At 37.3% G+C, this 18,718-nt stretch overlaps 1 protein-coding gene across 1 annotated transcript in view; it reads right to left on the bottom strand.

Annotated features, from left to right (window-relative positions):
* The window catches only part of SVEP1 (sushi, von Willebrand factor type A, EGF and pentraxin domain containing 1), a 168,429-nt gene that overhangs the window by 94,276 nt on the left and 55,435 nt on the right, over positions 1–18,718 (bottom strand). Inside the window, exons 4-7 of the mRNA XM_014834470.3 lie at positions 16,920–17,078; positions 15,718–15,897; positions 7,043–7,222; positions 601–798 (exon numbers count right to left, since the gene is read on the bottom strand). Of these exons, the coding sequence (XP_014689956.2) occupies positions 601–798; positions 7,043–7,222; positions 15,718–15,897; positions 16,920–17,078 (717 nt within the window). The remainder of the gene's footprint in view (positions 1–600; positions 799–7,042; positions 7,223–15,717; positions 15,898–16,919; positions 17,079–18,718) is intronic.

Here is an 18,718-nt window from a genome sequence, read left to right as displayed (position 1 = left end):
TTTAGTGTCACCTGCTTTATATGGGCCAGAAATTCCTCAAGGATTTTTATCTCCTAATGGAAAACTTTCCTGATTTCCAGCTCTAACATATATATATTTTTAAATGTATGCTTTTTTTGGTGAGGAAGATTGCCCCTGAGCTAACATCTGTTGCCAACCTTCCTCTTTTGTTTTTTTCTCCCCAAAGCCCCAGTAGATAGTTGTATATCCAGTTATAAGTCCTTCTGGTTCTTCTATGTGGGATGCCACCACAGCATGGCTTGATGAGTGGTATGTAGGTCTACGCCCAGCATCCAAACTGGTGAACTCCGGGCTGCTGAAGCGGAATGTGTGAACTTAACTACTGTGCCACCAGGCTGGCCCCTAGCTCTAATATTATCTCCATTTTTCTATTTCTTCTATCATTGTCTAGCACATTGTGATTGGATTTTGTAAACTCACCACTTTGAAACAGAAATCTTCACAGCATATTTTCGGGTAACATCTACCATTTTATCATGCGTTTGCAGCAAAAGTTGCAAAAAGGGACAGCCCCATGCTGCACCAATACGTCAAAAGATAAGAATTTCATTTTTAACCTGATCAACGTAGAGGACCTACCTTTACAAACAGCTGTCTGAACTCTGGCACTCCATTTTCCAGAGGTGGTACATCTCACTTCGTCTCTGACTCCAGACAAAATGAATCCTTGGCGGCAACTTAGCTGACAAACCATCCCAGGTTTGGCTGGCTGCTTGCCACAGTTGGGGGGGGATATGATGACACCTTTGGGCTTCTGAAAGGTGGAACAGTGGCGCTCTATCATAGGGAAACGAGAGAAGGTTATTTGCGTTCCCACAAACTGCAAATGCCACAGATTTTCTTTACCCAAGAAGAATACAATTGTGCTGGCTTGGCATTGATATGTCACTAAACGATATCTTTATATGACACCAAACATATGACATATAGTAAATAATGCTAAACCATATCCCTTTAGTTACCTCATGTTATTTTGCCAGTGTATCAAAACCTTGAAATACGTCTAACTGATATTTTAATTAATGACAACTGTGACTTTTATCTTTTGCTTGGAGCACCTTCCTTCAGTTTCCAGAATATTCCTTTATGGCTCTGAAGTAAAATAGTAAATTGGATTCCATCTTTCACGGATTAAGCAACATATTCAGCAATCCGTCTCCATTTTATGAATTTTTTTGGTACCATCTTTAAACAAGTATATTATGTGAAAAGTTTTTATACCTTCCCTAAGATCGCTGTGTTATAATTAGAGTCTTGAACCTTAATGTTTGTTATCTTCAGCATAAATGAAGAATAGCATATGAATCAGGCAGAATGCAGATAGAATGGAAAATCAAGATTAGGATTTAATGCAGAGTGTGTGCGCACGCATGCGCATGAACCCATATAAACGTTTGTTTGTTGTAGTAGTGACTGTGCTGGCAGCACTGGTAGCATCATTAGTCTGTACTCCTCGTGTAATAATTGCTAACACTTATTCAATATCTAGTACGTGCAAGGCATTATTCTGAGTGCTTTCCATGTATTGACTCTCTTAATCCTACGCATTAAGGAGTCATGTTGTTATACCCATTACAAACAAGAGTGCTGAGGCATAACTATGGCAAAGTTACCCATAGTTAACTTTCTTGAGGTCACCCAGCAGGTAGGCGGCAGAGTCCATGGGCTCCTAAACACTCCACCTTCATGCTTCCTCCCTGAAATGATTTCCTTCAAACCTCTGTGCCAGTGAAAGCAATTTTTCTTGAGAAATTGGTGTTTCTTTATTTTTGCACAGTATGTGCCACGTGACTGCCTAGACTTCCTGTTCTGCTTTATCAAGAGGAAAATCAGAGCCAAATTTGTGGTTTGAATATAATGACTAAGTGGGACTCAACATCTTTTATTTAGGGATGATTCTTTATAAATTAAGAAAATTATCCTTTTGTCTGTCATAATTGTTGAAGATTTTATTCCCTGCTAATATTCTCTTTTTTATTGTTTGCTTATTGGGTATTTTGGGTGAACATGTCTTTAATTTTTATATAGTCTAATCTACTGATGTTATTTCCATTGCTTTTATACTAAAGTTCTGAGATTGGTTAACATTCACTTACATATTTTAATTATACTTTCATCTAATTTTTAATGGATTTAAAATTTAAAATCTATGAAGACTTTATGTTAGTGTCTGGTGTGAATTAAAGACATACAAAAATTTCATTTGTTTCATTTTGTTTTTCCCAAGGAGCTAGCCAATTTTCCTATATTATGAGCTGAATAAATCTTTTCTTCTCAACTGATCTGTAATGCTTTCTTAACAATACATGAAACTAAAAGTTTCAAGATCTATTCAGTCCCCTTGATGTGTCTGGCAATCTTTGCAAACTCTTCATTTTTGCAGCTTTCGTATATATTTTAAAACCCAGTAGAGTTACTTTCTCTTTACTATTATTACTCCTCCCTTTCAATCTTATTTTAGTGATTTTGCCTGCCTGTTCTTCCAGATGAACCCTGGAATCACTCCCTAATTCCAAAAACGGGGCAAAAAAGAAAATCTCTTTTAGGCTATTGAATGAGGTTGCATTTTACCTATCCGTATATTGGGAGAGAACTAACATTTTGATTAAATTTCATAAAAATATCGAAGTGTTCTTTTTGTCTCTCAGTAACATTTTGTAGTTTGTGTAATACAGGTCCCAAACATTTCTGTTTAAGGTTATTCTTGCATATTTTATATTTTCTATAGATCTTTTGAATGTGATTTTTCACTATATATTCTGTTTATAATTGTATGTGGAAAAGTTGTCTATTTGCTATCTTTATGACTTGAATGAGCTCTCATTCTTTTAGTAGATTCATTCAATTTTGGGGATAGACACATAGTTTACAAATGATGATGATTTGGAATCCCAGTAGCTCTAATCGTGTGATTTACTATAAGAGCTAAAGTTTAAAGAACAATAGGAAACAATATGGATGATTGTGAGCATCCCTTTCTTTTTCCAGATTTAATAAGATTGTCTATATTCTTTGCATAAGTGACTGTAGGTTTAAGGTGAACATTTTTTTATTATGTCAGTAATCAATATGAGTTTCTTAGAATTTTACTGAAAATGCTTTAAATGATAATGAATGCATTTTTATCTTCTATGAAGTAATCATATGAATTTTTCTTGTTTATTATAATAAAATAATTTATTATGTTGATAGAGTACCTAATTTTAAACCCTTGTCACATTCCTAGAATGAACTCATTCTTGTGGATGTGGATTGCTAGTATATTTGCTGTCATAGTTTTCTATCTGTTTTTGATAATAGCTGTCAGGTGAGCAACAAAATAATAATAGTTTGATAATATGAACTGATTAGCTTTCCATTTTCAGAGCCAAATTATATGGTATGAAAATTTCTTTTCTTAAAAGTTTGAAAGAATTTTCCCTCATAGATCCTTCAGTTGTTTTTGGAGAAGTAATTAATACTCTCATAACATTTTCCATTTCTTTATAAGTAATTATACATTTGCATTTCTACTTTTTTCTTGATTCATTTAAGAATTCCCATTTTCTTAGAAAATCATACATAATATCAGGAATTTTAAATTTGTTTGTTTGTGGGGGTTTTTTTTTCCCTGAGGAAGATTTGCCCTGAGCTAACATCTGTGCCAGTCTTCCGCTGTTCTGTATGTGAGTTGCTGCCACAGCATGGCTGCCAATGAGTGGCGTAGGTCTGTGTCTGGGAACTGAACCCATGTCTCTGAAGCAGAGTGTGCCGAACTTAAGCTTCAGGCCATGGGGCCAGCTCCTCAAGAGTTTTAAATTTATGTGCACAAATTTATGTATGGTGTTTTATTATTCTTTTACCAACCTCAGACCTCTATATACTTTGTTATAGCTCCTTAGAAAAATTCCATTTTTACATTTTTCTTACTTATATTTTAAAATCTATTTTATTACTTTATTCAAAGATTTCCCTCTCATCCATTCTACTGCATCTCATCTCCCTTTATAGTTCATTTTCCTTTACTTAATTATTATTAAGCACTTCTTTCAACTCTCCTTGGAATTACTTTTTTCCTAACTTTTGAACTTAATCTTTAGTTACTTTCATTCTTTCTGTTTAATAATGAAAAGAATTACCACTATGAAATTATATCAGTGTATAATTTAGCCCACATCACTTAACTTTGGTTTTAGGAGTTTCTCAATTTCATTGTTTAAAAATTGCATTTTTTAATTTCTCATCTGTCCATTTAATTAATTTCCTTTACCTCTCTTTGTATTGGAGTCTTTACATTTTGGGGTTTTTGTCTAGTTCCATATTTCAGAAAATGTTAAGAACAATGTTAATAACATTGGTGCTGTTATATGTATTTTAAATAACCTTTCTTTTTTGCTGTTGGCTTTTTAATAACACAGACAATTCATTTGAAGTACAGAAACTTAAACCTTTACATATTCAAATCTATTGTTCTTTTCATTCTTAGGAAGTTCTTCTCCATTAAAAATTTGGATTGCCTTTTTATTTTTAGAAAGTTCTCCTCCATTAAAAATTCTTATTTTTCCATATAGTTCATTCTTTAATTTGCCTAATTTAATTACTTTATCTTAATTTAGTGATTTTTTGTGTGAGAGTCAAAACTGACTAATTTTTAGATAAACTTTTCCCTCATTGGTTTCTTAAATTTCCTTTATTGAATATTACATTCTTCTATAAACCAATGTTTGTTTAGCCAGTTTGCAGTTATATGCAGTTCTATTGTTCTGTGCATCCCTGTACCATTAATGTGCTATTTTAATTACTATCAGTTCATGATCTGTCTTATGATAGTGAGAATAAGTTCTCCCTCATTGTACCTCATGTTCAAAATTTTTCAGTTTTGCACTTTATCCTTTTAAACACTTTCTATTCATTTCTGTCTATATATATATATTTTTTTTTTGCTGAGGTAGATTCACCGTAAGTGAACATCCATGCCAATCTTCCTCTATTTTTTAGTATGTCGGCCACCAGCACAGCATGGCCTCTAACAGAGTGGTGTAGGTCCAAGCTGGGGAACCAAACCAAGGCCACTGAAGTGCAGTGCACTGAACTTAAGCACTAGGCCACTGGGGCTGGCCCCTCCATCAATTTTTTAAAATGGGAATTTTCATAGTAATTATGGTTATTGTCATAATTTGGAAGCTACAAATTCTGCAGCTCCTCAGAATCCTCAGAATTGAGTAGTTCCTCAATAAATTGTAAATAAGGATGCAATTCCCTTTGATGGTTATAATTCAAATCCCCCAAGATTTGCATCCATTTAAGTCAGTACAGAGACGTGCACAATAATTTTAAAGAAAATTTACAACAGAATAACACCACAGTAACTTTATTAAATGTATTACCACTTTTAATGAAAGACTGGGTCCCTCATAAGAGGAATTGGTCCATATAGAACTAGGGAAAGAAATGATTCTCAGGAGTAAACACTAGTTTTTACATAGAAATTCTAGCCTGAGAAGACAGCTGTCCCAGCTAAAGAGACTTATTATTCCATTGTTAAAGCACCTTTTTTATGGTGACAGATCCATCACCTTCATGTCATTTAACTCCCTGAAATATCTGAAGAAGCTAACTCCCTTTCTTCTCGTTTTATGCTAAGTGTGTTTATGGTTTGGGTACCCTTCTAGCTTCTGCCTACAGGGAAATACAACGCTTGTCAGGCCTATGTCTTTCAGTACTCATAATAGTAGGTATCTCATTGTTAATGAACTGAATCTTTGTTTACTAATAAATTTCATTCTCCTGTCCAAGAGAGATTTAATCTCCTCTCAGTATGATAATATCAGTTTTTCTGAGCCTATACAGTGAGGGTCAACTCTTGAACTGTTAACAAATCCCCCAGGAAGTCCAACATCCTTCCTGGCAACACCCTCCCTTATTACCAGCCATGGATCCAATACTAGATTATACTAGAATAAACCTGTAAGTCAATTTGGAAGGAGTTGACATACATATAGTATCTAGTTTTCCCAACTTGGGTCCTGGCACATTTCAATTTATTGCCTACACATAGTTCTTCTTCCTTTGGGAGTTGGTTATTTAATTACATACCTGCTAGTGCTCCCAGGTATACTGTATCCAACACACAGTAAGGATCCACTAAATGGTAGTTCTCATAATCTCATCATCATCATTATTATTACCATTATTTGTAGCTACAGTGTATAAGAAGCAGCAAACTGGAAAAACTACTGAGTTTATTCATTCTGGACCGAATTTCAGTAGTAAGATGTCATAACCGTCAGTGGAGGACAAGGCAGAAAATCCTCTGATGAAATAGAATTTTAGGGTCCATCTTAAGACTCATTGGTTCATAATTTTGTTCTTTCATCAACAAGGCAAAAGTAAATTGTGTTTCAATGGAATACTACTCAGCCATAAAAAAAGACAAAATTGGCCCATTCGCAGCATCGAGGATGGACCTCGAGGGTATTATGTTAAGTGAAATAAGCCAGTCAGAGAAAGACGAACTCTATATGACTCCACTCATAGGTGGAAGTTAATATATTGACAAGGAGATCTGATCGGTGGTTACCAGGGAAAAGGGGGGATGGGGGGAGGGCACAAAGGGGGAAGTGGTGTACCCACAGCATGACTAACAATAATGTACAACTGAAATCTCACAAGGTTGTAATCTATCATAACATTAATTAAAAAAAAAAGTAAATTGTGTTTAACAAAGCACGGGAATTACATAGCATTTGCTTTTTAAGAAATCCACGCAAATTGGCCCCAGTTAAAAAAATCATTACCATTTGAAGCTGTAAACTTCAGTGACTTGGAAAATTGGCTTCTGGCATAAAAGTCTTTCTCCCAGTTGAACGGAATAAAACAACATATTTGTTTCTGTATCTATATCTCTGTGCATCTGAATATGTGGATATGTATTTATATTAATTATGAATCAGGTTTTAGTTCTAGATCTTCACAGAAAAGAGAATAAATCAGAGAGCAAGAGAAATGAATCACCGAAGGCACCATGCCTTCCAGAACTTACCCACACACCGGGGTTCTAGACCATCCCACTGGGCATTTCCTTGACAAGTAAGCTTAGCACTTCCTTCTAGTCTGTACCCTTCATCACAGGTAACCAAACATGTGGTCTTGTAGGACATTTCCCCTGCAGAACAGCTTATGCGACCATGTTTGGGTTGGCGGAGACGAGGGCATGTTCTTACTATATAAAATGAAAACAGATCACATTTTACTAAATAAGGACAAAAAATGATAAGTTTAATAAGACCTACACATAACAAGCAAGAAGAGGTCCTTTTCTTAAAATGGCAAATAGCAAATAACACACCATTATTTTTTGAGTTAGTATGGGACAATCCAAAGACTGTGTTTTATCAAATGCATTGCCCAAGCAGTATCACTGTGTTCAGCCATCTGCCCATAGGTGGGAAGCTGAAACTGTCTAAGGAGTCTGGCCATAAATGGATGATGATGCTTGTAGAGGGGGTGCTTGACAAAGGGAGGTATCTGCAGTCCTCAGGTGGGCCTTTGCTGTCATTTTCCAGGCTACGTTCCAACAAAAGGAAGGGATATTTTCCAGAATAGAGATTTCAGGTTCATGATCAACTCAGTTCTCAGATTCCATGGGCATATCCTGGGCCTTTTAATGATCCCAACCTTTGCCAAGCTGCCCCACATCTGCCATCTTAAATTCCAATATCCTACTTTCTGACCATAACTCTGGACCTTTTAGCTTTACACTCCTTTCTTCCCAGACACTTCCTGTAAATCCTAGCTCATAATGCTCATCTTGACTTATGCATTAACACCGTTTTGTTTGTTTTTTGCTGCTGTGGCAGACTGATGGTTGCACACCCATTAACACCCTTCCCAGTTTTGGTCAGCCTAGTAATAAGAACAACCAGAAGAAAACAACTCCCCATCTCCATTGCAATGAATAACAGTCAAGGAGATATAAGCTGCAGCTGTTTGGGACTCCTAGAAAGATTTTTAATGGGGACTATTTCAACTGAGAGAGTACTTTTTGCCTTCCCCTCTTCCTCCTTTGTTTGTTCTAAAATACAAACATGAGGGATGGCACCCCAGTATATTATAGTATAAGTATAGGATACCATAGGATAAGTATCATGCACTAAGATGGTAGAGCAAAAAAACAAAAAAGTTTGAGTCTCTGATGACAATGGAGCTATCACACCAGCTTTGGGTTACCAACTTCTGTCCTTTTAGATGGGAGAAAAAGAAGATAAGCACTTAATTATAAGTGCTTAAGACACTGCTAGTATTTGGGCCTTTGATACCACTTGCTATATGCAATTCTTAACTCTCTGTCCAGCCTCTATTCACTTTTCCTTTGCTAATTTTCTAGAGAAAGATCTTTTCCCTCTTTTGGCTCATGGCATTTGTGTATGCTCCAGCCCTGCTCAGGGGTAGAGCATTTAACTTAGGATCACATTCCCCTAGTCTGAGAAGTGACTGAGAAGTCATCAGGTACAACTGATGACACAGTTCCTTTCTCTACCAGCTTTGAAATCACCATGAGAGCAGCCAGGGGGATATTTACTAAGCTTTGGATGCTAGAAATGCCCCTGCACCTCAGCTAGCCTCAACATCACCAGCAGTGGAAGTGCCATGGGTGCCCAGAGAGTCCTGCATTTCCCCAGTGCTTCCACTTCTGATTCTCCAGGCTCAACACTACATCAGAGAGCTACAAGAGGCATTCAGACTTCTCCTGCTTCTGCAGGTTCCTAAACAATGTCTGTGCTCTGAGTTCTCCTAGGAGGAGTCTCTCACCACCCAGCCCACCAAAATCCCGTAATGTGTCTTAGAGTTCATCTCAATCAATCCCATAATGCCCTATATTCCTGTTCGTGACAATCTCTTGGAAAGCCCAATGCTCCAAAGTCATCCATCGCCTACCAGGGTCATCCCCATAGAGCTCTGATCCAAATTTAACTCAAACTCTTGCACCTGCCCTCTGGAATACATGATCAGTATTAAATAAATCCCCTCATATCCTAAACTTCCCTTTGGAACTTTTCCTTTGCTTTCTTATCCTAATCAAAATCTTATTGTCTCTCAAAGACATGGCCTGGAAGTGAAAGGGGTATCTTCTTTGCTCCTTATTGCCTTCCCAGATGTCATTCTCTTTCGCTTCTTCCTAAAAACCCCCAGCTCCCTCAAAATATCATATTATACACCCAACATCCTTTTTCCCCTTAATTGTCAGCTGACCTCTGGGCCACTGCTCATTCTCTGAAGATTTTATTCTCTCTCTCTCAAACACACACACACACACACACACACGTTGGTGATTTCATTATCAGTGTAGATGATCATTTCAATTTCCTGGCGTCATATTCTTCACCTCCTCTTCTCCAATGACCATTCCTTCATGCTACCTCAGCCTCCCCTCCATTGCTTTATCTTCTAGACCTCGCCATCACCAATCCAAACATTCCACTGTCTGACAACAACCTCTTATCTTCCCGAATCACTCCCTCAAGTGCCTCAAACTCCATCAAATTCTATACCTTACTGGGGCCTCCAATCTGTTGTGTGTCCTTCTTTAGGGAAAATCATCTCTAAAGAGATTATACAACACTTCTTTTCTTCCAGTTCTAGTTTAGATCTGCTCCAATTAGGATTTCTAATTGGAGGAGAGTAAAGGAGAAAGGAAAGAGAAAGAACAAGGAGAGGGGAGAAGAAAGGGAGAGGAAGGGAGGGGGAAGAGAGGTAGAAGAGAAGAAGAGGAGGGGAGGGAAACGGGAAAGTCAAAGGGCAGGGGAGGCGAAGGGCAAGGCAGAGGCAGTTGTGGGGGCTGCACAGATGAACGGAAGTGCACCCTTTCAGTCAGATGGCACATATATCCCTGTTGGAAACAGAGATACAGAGAGGAAAAGAGAGTGGATTCCTGTTGAATATGCCAAAGGATGGACATATATACTCATTTTAGTAGCTTACAGATATAATCCTACAAGCATAAAGCATTGTACAAAAAACCAAAAACAACTCTACAAAAAAACAAAGTTCAGTTTGCTCTCAGAAAGCACTTCTACAATCCTAAAGACCAGAAGACAACACAGCAATCTCTAAAGAGTTTTGAACAAAATCATTTGGGACTCAAGAATTTTCTTGGGACTCTGGGTAAGATGTATTTTTCTTTCCTCTACTTTTCTGCATTTGCCAAGGTTTCCTATCAAGCTTTTATTTATGATAAAAGCTTAACTTTAAAATAATAGGAAAGGAAATTGGGGCAAAATATTCAGCACATATTCTACTGAAGTCACTGTTTGATAGAATCTATTCTGAGGGAACACATTTAAATTATATTAGTTGGCAAAGCATAAATATTGGGTGCTTTAAATATATGTTTAGGATTGATTACTCCTTAAAGAAAATTCAAGAATTAGATGAGAGATTAAACATCAAGCCCTAACATTTCAATTCCTGGGATGTTTTGGATCAAAGTCCAATATAAATGATAAATGAGTGGGAATACTTTGCTTTCCACATTTTTATTTTTATTGAGTGTGTCCATCATGTAAACAGAATTTTTATTGAGTGTGTCCATCATGTAAACAGAATTTTTATTGAGTGTGTCCATCATGCATAACACAATGCCAAGTGCCAGGAGGGATTAAAAGGTGAATAAGATAAATTCCTATGATCAAGATGTATGAGGTCTGGAAAACCACATTAAACAACTGCTTTTAGATTCAATAAACTGCTGAAATCATTCCAGCTTTCCAACCCAAGACGAAATAGATTTGCAACATCTCGCAAGAGTACTGATAGCAAATTAGAGTTGATGTTTCATACCCATGCAAATTATTCTGCTTCTCAAATGTTGGTCTTAATAAACTTTCATTGCTCCTCAGGGAAAACAAAGCAAATGCAATAATTCCTATTTAGTCCTTAAACATTTTACACTCCTTTTCAATCAGGAATGACCATTTATTATCATTTTTAACAGGAAGGTGCTTATCTATTAGTTTCACCTTAAAATTTCTTTTTTATCTCAACAAGATGAAAAATTCTGCAGGAAAAGCTTCTTGACTTACATTCACGTTAAAGCAATCCCTAAATATTTATCTAGTCTTTTTAGAAAACAGCAACGTAGTCTTTTAAGAGAGCAGTCTACTGTGTAGAAGACAATGTGGTAAGATACTCTGGTTCTCATTTTAAAGACTAATCAGATTTTCCCCTAGATGCACACTTCTTGTCAATCTCCAAATTGTGATAGCATCTATACTGAAAGTAAAATAAATGTGATGTTTTCTCTCCAGGGTAATTTTTCCAAAAATAGTCGTAACCTGGTTGTATTTGTGGGGGGAGATGAGTTCAGAGTCTGCTTATGCTGCCATCTTGACGAGATCTCCCCAAAATAAATCTGATGTTAAATGTAGGGTTCTTGTTGTTTGAACCATTTTCTCAGGAAAAATACTATCATAAAATTTAACTTACTCTGATGCTGGAGTTTAGCTAGTTATCATTGAGAAACCACCAAAGAATCCTTACTAGTTTAGAAAGAAATGCAAAATTCAGATAAAATTGAAAATAAGTATAAGTGCTTTATGAAAAGTACAATATGAGGACTAAGAATCAAGACTACTAATTATTCAACATTACAAAACATTAGTGATAACATGAAATTTGTAAAAGGCTTTATTTACATTTTACACTGATCTTTCATTTCTCTCTCAACTTTAGAAAGATTTTCCAGACAAAAATAACTAAAATTATTCTCTGTCCCTATAATTAGATTTAAATTAGATCTGTAAAATACTACTTTCTTCATACTACCCACCGAAAACAGAAGCGAATCCTTATGAAATTGCCATATTCCATTGAATCCCAGAATGCCCAATTGTAAGGCACATCATTATTTTATGTGCCACTAATAAAGAAACAATAGTATCTATGGAAAGATTTAATGCCACTGATTTTAAGGTGCACCTCAGTTTTAGAGATTTTAACATGTGGGGAAAAAGTGTTTTAGAATTAATGAAATACAGTATACTTTTCACGGCCAGCCCTTGTGGTCTAGTGGTTAAGATTTGGCGCTCTTACCACCACAGCCGGAGTTCATTTCCCGGTCAGGGAACCACATCACCCATCTGTCAGTTGTCATACTGTGGTGTCTGCATGTTGCTGTGATGTTGAAAGCTATGCCACTGGTATTTCAAACACTGGCAGGGTCATCCATGGTGGACAGGTTTCAGCAGAGCTTCTAGAATAAGACTTCCTAGGAAGACGGACCTGGCTACCCACTTCTGAAAAAATTGGCCATGAAAACCCTATGAATGGCAGCAGAGCACTGTGGGATACAGCGCTGGAAGGTGAGAGGATGGCGCAAAAAGACCAGGCAGGGTTCCGCTCTGCTGTCCACAGGGTCACTAGGAGTCAGAATCGACTCCATAGCACTAACAAAAATATGTTTCACAGAACAATATCTCAACTAACTAAATCCATTAATGATAAGCTAGAGGACGGGGCCTGAGAAAGTGTCTTCATTTAGGACAAGTTTGCACACTAGTAAATTAGGTAGTAGCTTTGGGGATGAAATTGAAGGAATCTTAGGAAGATCCACAGTCCTGTAACATCTCTTACTTTGATTAAAATTATTTTATTTATATTGGACTATCAACTGAAAGTACATAGAAGAGAACAAGCCTGCTTTTTAAAAATGTGAATGCGTAGTGGGAAGTGACACAAGCAGACTATCGATATACCTATTTATTAATGCACTTATCAATATATGTATTTGTTAAATTCAAGTTCTCAATCATTCATGAGAGCTATAACCAAGGATTGAGGGGGAAAAATACATTATGTGCTCATAATGAACTCACAGGCTAGCAGAGGTGACAGAAAAGAAATTTTAAAAAGTGAGTGTGGTGGTTTATATTGTAACAAGTTCATTAAGTTGGGAAGCATGTTGACAGAATCCCTTTTTATGGGCCAGGTTACAGTTGGTCAAAAGAAGAACTTGCATTAGATTTCGGAAGGCGGAAGTGAAGCAGTGATCATTGTAGTCAGACTCAGCAATGGACAAATGCAGACATGCCCAGTGGGTTCCAGCTTGTCTTTGCTCGCCTTCCTTGCACGTACCCACTGCTGACCCTGTTGACAACAGGTGGCTTCAAGCTCACTGCCAGGTTTTTGGCTGTAGAGCCATGGGGTGTGGTTACACAGAGGGGATGCTCCTCTTAGACCTATCAACATGTTTCTCCTTTGTGGTTCCACTTCAGCGGCTGAGTGGGCTTGGTTTCTCAGATGGAGTCTGTAGTAACTCTTCTGATGTTCCATCTTCTTTCTGGACTTTCCATTCGCAGCTCATTCCAAGATCGTGTAAAGTCCCATTCCAAAGTCTCTTATCCCATAACACGAATGGTAACCATGCTTCCCCGACTGACCCTGACCCTGACACAGCGTAGGATGCGAAGGTTGGGATGTAGATTATGAAATTGTGGAGAGGCTGGGGCCGGACCTTATCCTAAAGGGGCTGTCCACCTGCTTTTCTCACTATTCTTTGGAAGGCCAACAAGTCGAAGGGTACAATGTAATGTTTTCTACCCTCTGCCATGAGGTGGAAGAAGGGGCAGAAAGTTTACACAGAGTTTATAACTATTGACTTTACAGGAATAGATCTAAGAAGTTTTCTATGAGTAACTTCTTTAGTAGTAGGCTTTTTACCACTGAGATTACATTACTGCAAATGTCTGTCCTTTGTCTTCCTACGTAAACAGTAGCTTATCTGAGTTTAGAAATCCAGAGTCTAAGTCTTTTTTTTCGGAATCCTGGAAACAATTCTTATCTTCTAATAGTTAGAATGGCTAACAAAGGGCTCAAGGCTAGACTGATTCTCTTTCCTTTGTAGGTAATGTTATTTATTTCTAACCGTGAAACAGGCACAATTTCCTACTTTTCCAGGGCATTTAGAAATTTCACTAAGATTATTTCCAGACACAGATGTGTTTTTAATATTTTTTTTCTGGCACTCAGTAAGTGATTTCAAACTGAATATCAAAGATTTTAGTTGTGTATATTTTCAGGATTTCAGCTTGGGGATATATTCTTTGATCTTCTATAGTGCTTGTCCTCCACTCCATTCTCTCTTGGGATTCCTAATATCGAAAAAAGACTATTTCCTGTGACTATTCTCATGTCACTTTATTCTCTCATAATTTGTTTTAATCTTTGAAAGTTTGCTCTATTTTCAGAAAAAATTTCTTGAGTTTTCTAATCTATTAATTTGGCTTTTAACCATGTCTAGTCATTGTGTCAGCAATCGTTCTTTTCCCTAAGAAATCTTTTTGCGCTCAGATTTCTCTCATTTCTTGGAATCCTGGTCTTATTTTAGCAATGTAATTGCCCTTGAATCTCAGTGATTTTGTTTTTTTCCGTTTTCTTTCTGATCTCCTTTGTTCAATTTACTTATTCTTTCTCTTTTTGTAAATATAGATAAGAGTCTGGAATGGGACCTGATGTAAGCAAACTCATATTTATAGACAGGTTCAGTATTGGTAGCTGATAAATACAAACAGTGGATGTCACTTGGGGTTCACCATAGACCTTGGAGTGGTGAGTAGGTGGGCTTCCCTAGGGGTGTGGGAGCCAAGAGAATTCTAAAAGACTGAGCTGAGTGACGTGGGGTCTTGAGGAAGTCAAATCCTCAGCAAAGCATATTGCCAAAGGATGCCTAGGGGACGTGGTCAGGGCAAGGTTGCCAGATTTAGCAAAAAAAAAACCAAAAAAACAAAAAAAAAAAGCAAATTAGGATAGCTAGTTAAATTTGAATTTCAGAAAATCAACAAATAATTTTTATTATAAGTAGGTCCTAAATCTTATATGGGACTTATACTAAAAAATTATTTGTTGCTTATCTAAACTTCTTATTTAACTGGGCATCCTGTATTTCATCTGGCTGCCCTAGGTAGGCAGTAAACACTGTATTCAGAAGCTTCGTGGGCAGGCATTCTCAAGTCCTTTTCCTTGTTCCCTTCTTCCTTTTTCTTAGTAACCTTCCCTTCCAACCCTACTTGTGAAACCTTAGGAAGTTGCTGTGCAACAGTTGTAAGCAGGAGGAAAGTAAGTCTTAGAGATGGCAAGAGAGGAGGTAAACTGAGGTATCATTCTGTTTGTTGTTTCTCTGTATTTGATGGGGGTGCCTGAGGTTCTACCTGAGGTACTGTCTCCTTTTTTATTGGCCTGACCAGGCTGCTTGAGATCTCACTTTAGCACACTGCCACTTTCTATAGCACGTTGTCTCTTCCAAGTGAAGGCTGAAGACGTACCAGTTGGTTAACTGCTCTTATAGCAGAATACTGGTGTGGTTCCCTAAGTTCTGCAGTCCCAGTCAGCATCAAAGCCCCCACTCTGACCATTCTCACACTCTCCCTGGCACCCTGCCTCTGGCTGCTGGAAATCTGAGGATTGGGGTCACCTGTCCACTCATTTCCCAGGCAGGCCCTTCCTTTGCTTGGTCATAAAAGGCGCATAAAGGGCATCGTTTATGATGATGTGGTCAATTGAACTTAGTAGTTCTGACTTCAAACTTCCTATAATTTTTTCTCTTTCTGTGGTCTGTGGTCTATGAAATGAAAAGAAACTAAGAATTTACTGCTCCATTAGAATTTAAATCAAGGAAATCAAGCAAGACAATCAATAAACAACGTGAACTGGCAGTTTGCATACCTCTGCAGGAGCTCTCTGAACCAGACCACAAACCATTGGGTAGACACAAGAGGATGCTGCTTCCCACGAGGTCAAATCCAGGGTGACATCGGACTCCACAGGCTGCATTAAAGTGGTTGTTGCAAGTGTTTTGGATAAAATAACCGTTTTCAGGAGGCCTCAGGGCAGGGCAGTGAACAACTAACATTTACAGAAATAAGATAAAAAAGTAAAGTTAGCCTTTGTCTATAAAGCATCTTCCATTTTTCTCTTTTTTAAGAGGACATTTTATACATAGAGCTAAATTACTCACAGTATTCCTATTTACTGCATTTGAAATTCTAAGTGCATATCTGGAAGAAGAACCCTTACATCTCACTCCTATTAGGTATTTATTCCCAATTAAATTTTAAATACAGACTAAATATCATTTTTTAAGCCCTAAATTCTTCTAATTTTGATATCTTTGTGGATACATTTTCTAGCTCTTGACCTCCACATGTTATTAGCTATTTTCATTCTTAATTAAGGTGGCATGAGATAAAGAACCATTAAGGCCAGCATATTGTGCTACAAATCCCAGCAGCCACAGCTTTTTATACACGTTATGGGCTAATTAAACATTTTTAGTTTTGTGGTGGGGAAGATTGGCCCTGAGCTAACATCTGTGGCAATCTTCCTCTATTTTGTATGTGGGATGCCACCACAGCATGGCTTGGTGAGTGTTATGTAGGTCTGTGCTGGGGATCTGAACCAGCAAACCCCAGGCCGCTAAAGCAGAGCATGCGAACTTAACCACTACACCACTGGGCTGGCCCATAAACATTTTCAGTTTTTGATATGAATAATATTGAGACACTTTACTCATAAACAATTTTCTTTAAATGGATTTAACTATCACCAGGGCCCAAACTAGCTTATTTGTTATTCAAATTTGTTGTTAAATTTGTGGCTTTTTTTCTTTTAGATTCTTTTCAGATCTTTTCCAAGTACTAAATCTTTCTGGTTTCATAGTTACATTACTCCTGGGGTCTCAGATCTTCTTTCTCCAGAGCAAGATATGAAGAAATGTTATGTAATAAAAGCAAAGGATTCCCCCCAAAGATGATTAGGGAAAGGAATCTTAAAGATCATTCTAAATGAACTGGATGAAAACACTGGCATTATTTCCCTAACAGAGATCAGCTTTTATATTTCCTATCTGCCAGCGGTGGGAGACTTACCTTCACAGGTCTGGCCGGATGCTCGATACCCCTCCTTGCAGACACAGTCTTCAGGGGACGTACTTCCAGGTCGAGAGGTGTGATTTTCATCAGGACATGGAAGACAAGTGCTGATTCCTCCTGGCGAACCTTCTGGTTTGTATGTCCCTGATGGGCAAGCTGTGGGCAGAGAGCGACTCAGGCAAGTCCATCTTATGTGGTACATCAATTGAGAGTTAACATTTTTGAAACTAATTAGGGGGAAAATCCAAACAACAGCTTTTGAAAGAAATAATAGTAAAATTCAAGCAAAGAGAGAAACCAAGATTTTTTCTTAAAAAGAGTGATGCAGTTTGTTATTTGCAGGTTGTACAATGGCCTATTATGTCCCACAATTAGTTACAATCACAACACAATGCAGCATGATATGTCTGGGCTTATTTGTGGGAAAATTCAAAGTAGCAATGTATGCTATGGGACTAAAAGGAATCAATGATACTCGACACAAAAAAATCTTGACAAACATGCTATACGCCATACTCCACCGCCCCCCACCTGGCCAGCTCCCCTCCCCCACGGCACCCCCAGCACCCTCTCCCAGCAGAAGAGAGGAACTGTAGATACTCAAAAAGCACTTAGCCCATTGTTTCTGTTCAAAGCACTCGACAAAGGGTAGGAAAAGTGAAGGGCTTAAGGGAAATAATCCAACTGATGGGAAATAGGCCCTTTGAAGAAGAAAGAATTAAAGACCCTGCTTTTCTCAGGCTCAAGAAAAAAAAGATTAAAAGCAGGATTTAATTGACCTTGCTTCCTATCCTCCCTCTGCACTGACAGTGTGGCTTTGAGTTTGTACTTACTGTCTCTGCAGTTACACATCTGTAAAATAACCCCAAATTAAAAATTCAATAATAGAGAAATTGTGGCAGAAAGGGATTTGCAGTCTGAGTTAAGCCAATTAAATGTCGTAGAGTCCCAGCATGCATGTAGAAACCAAATAATGTACACTTATGTGATGATATTTTATACAAATTATCTCCTTTAATCCTCATAGTATTAATAAGTACTAATAAATATTATCAATAAATGCATTAATTATACTCATATTATTATATCCATTGTAAAATGAGAAAATGGAGACAGATTCAACTACTTGACTAAAATTACTAAGCTAGCAGGTGACAGAACTAGAATTTTTTTAGTACTTAACATTGGTTTATTACCTCTTTATGTCGAAAATTCAAATTACAATTATCTTGTTGTAAGTTAGTAAGTCAAATATTTTTAAATGGTAGCACACTCCTTTCTTCTTCCTGTTGTCATTGTCTATACCTATTTCTGGGTAGATAAGCTCTGGCTTATTCATTTATTTTTCAAAAAGACTTCATTCTTTTTTTTAGATCAGTTTGAGGTTTGCAACAAAGTTGAGAGGGAGGTTAGAGCTAGAATTTTAAAGCAAATATATATATATATATATATATATATATAGCATTCACTATGCCCCAGGGACTGTTCTGTGTATTTTATAAATATTAGCTTTTCAATTTCCTTAAAAAACCTATGAAGTAAATAATTTTATTAATCCTATTTTATAGATGAGAAAACTAAGGCACTAAGAGGTTAAATAACTTGGTAAAGTTACACAGTGAGTAAGTGGCAGAGCTGGGAGTCGAACCAAGATAATTTGGATCCAGAAGCCAAGTTCTTTACCACCACATGTGCTGTGTCTCAAATCCAGGTCTCTTGGATGCTAAAGTCCTTGTTTTCATCATTATAATATGCTACAAATGTAAACAATCATTATTAAGAGACAAGATGCATAA

The sequence above is a fragment of the Equus asinus genome, chromosome 10 (genome assembly GCF_041296235.1).
Source record: "Equus asinus isolate D_3611 breed Donkey chromosome 10, EquAss-T2T_v2, whole genome shotgun sequence".
NCBI classification, from domain to species: domain Eukaryota; kingdom Metazoa; phylum Chordata; class Mammalia; order Perissodactyla; family Equidae; genus Equus; species Equus asinus.
Note: the sequence above shows the minus strand (reverse complement) of the source record. Positions and strands in the feature narration are given on the sequence as shown.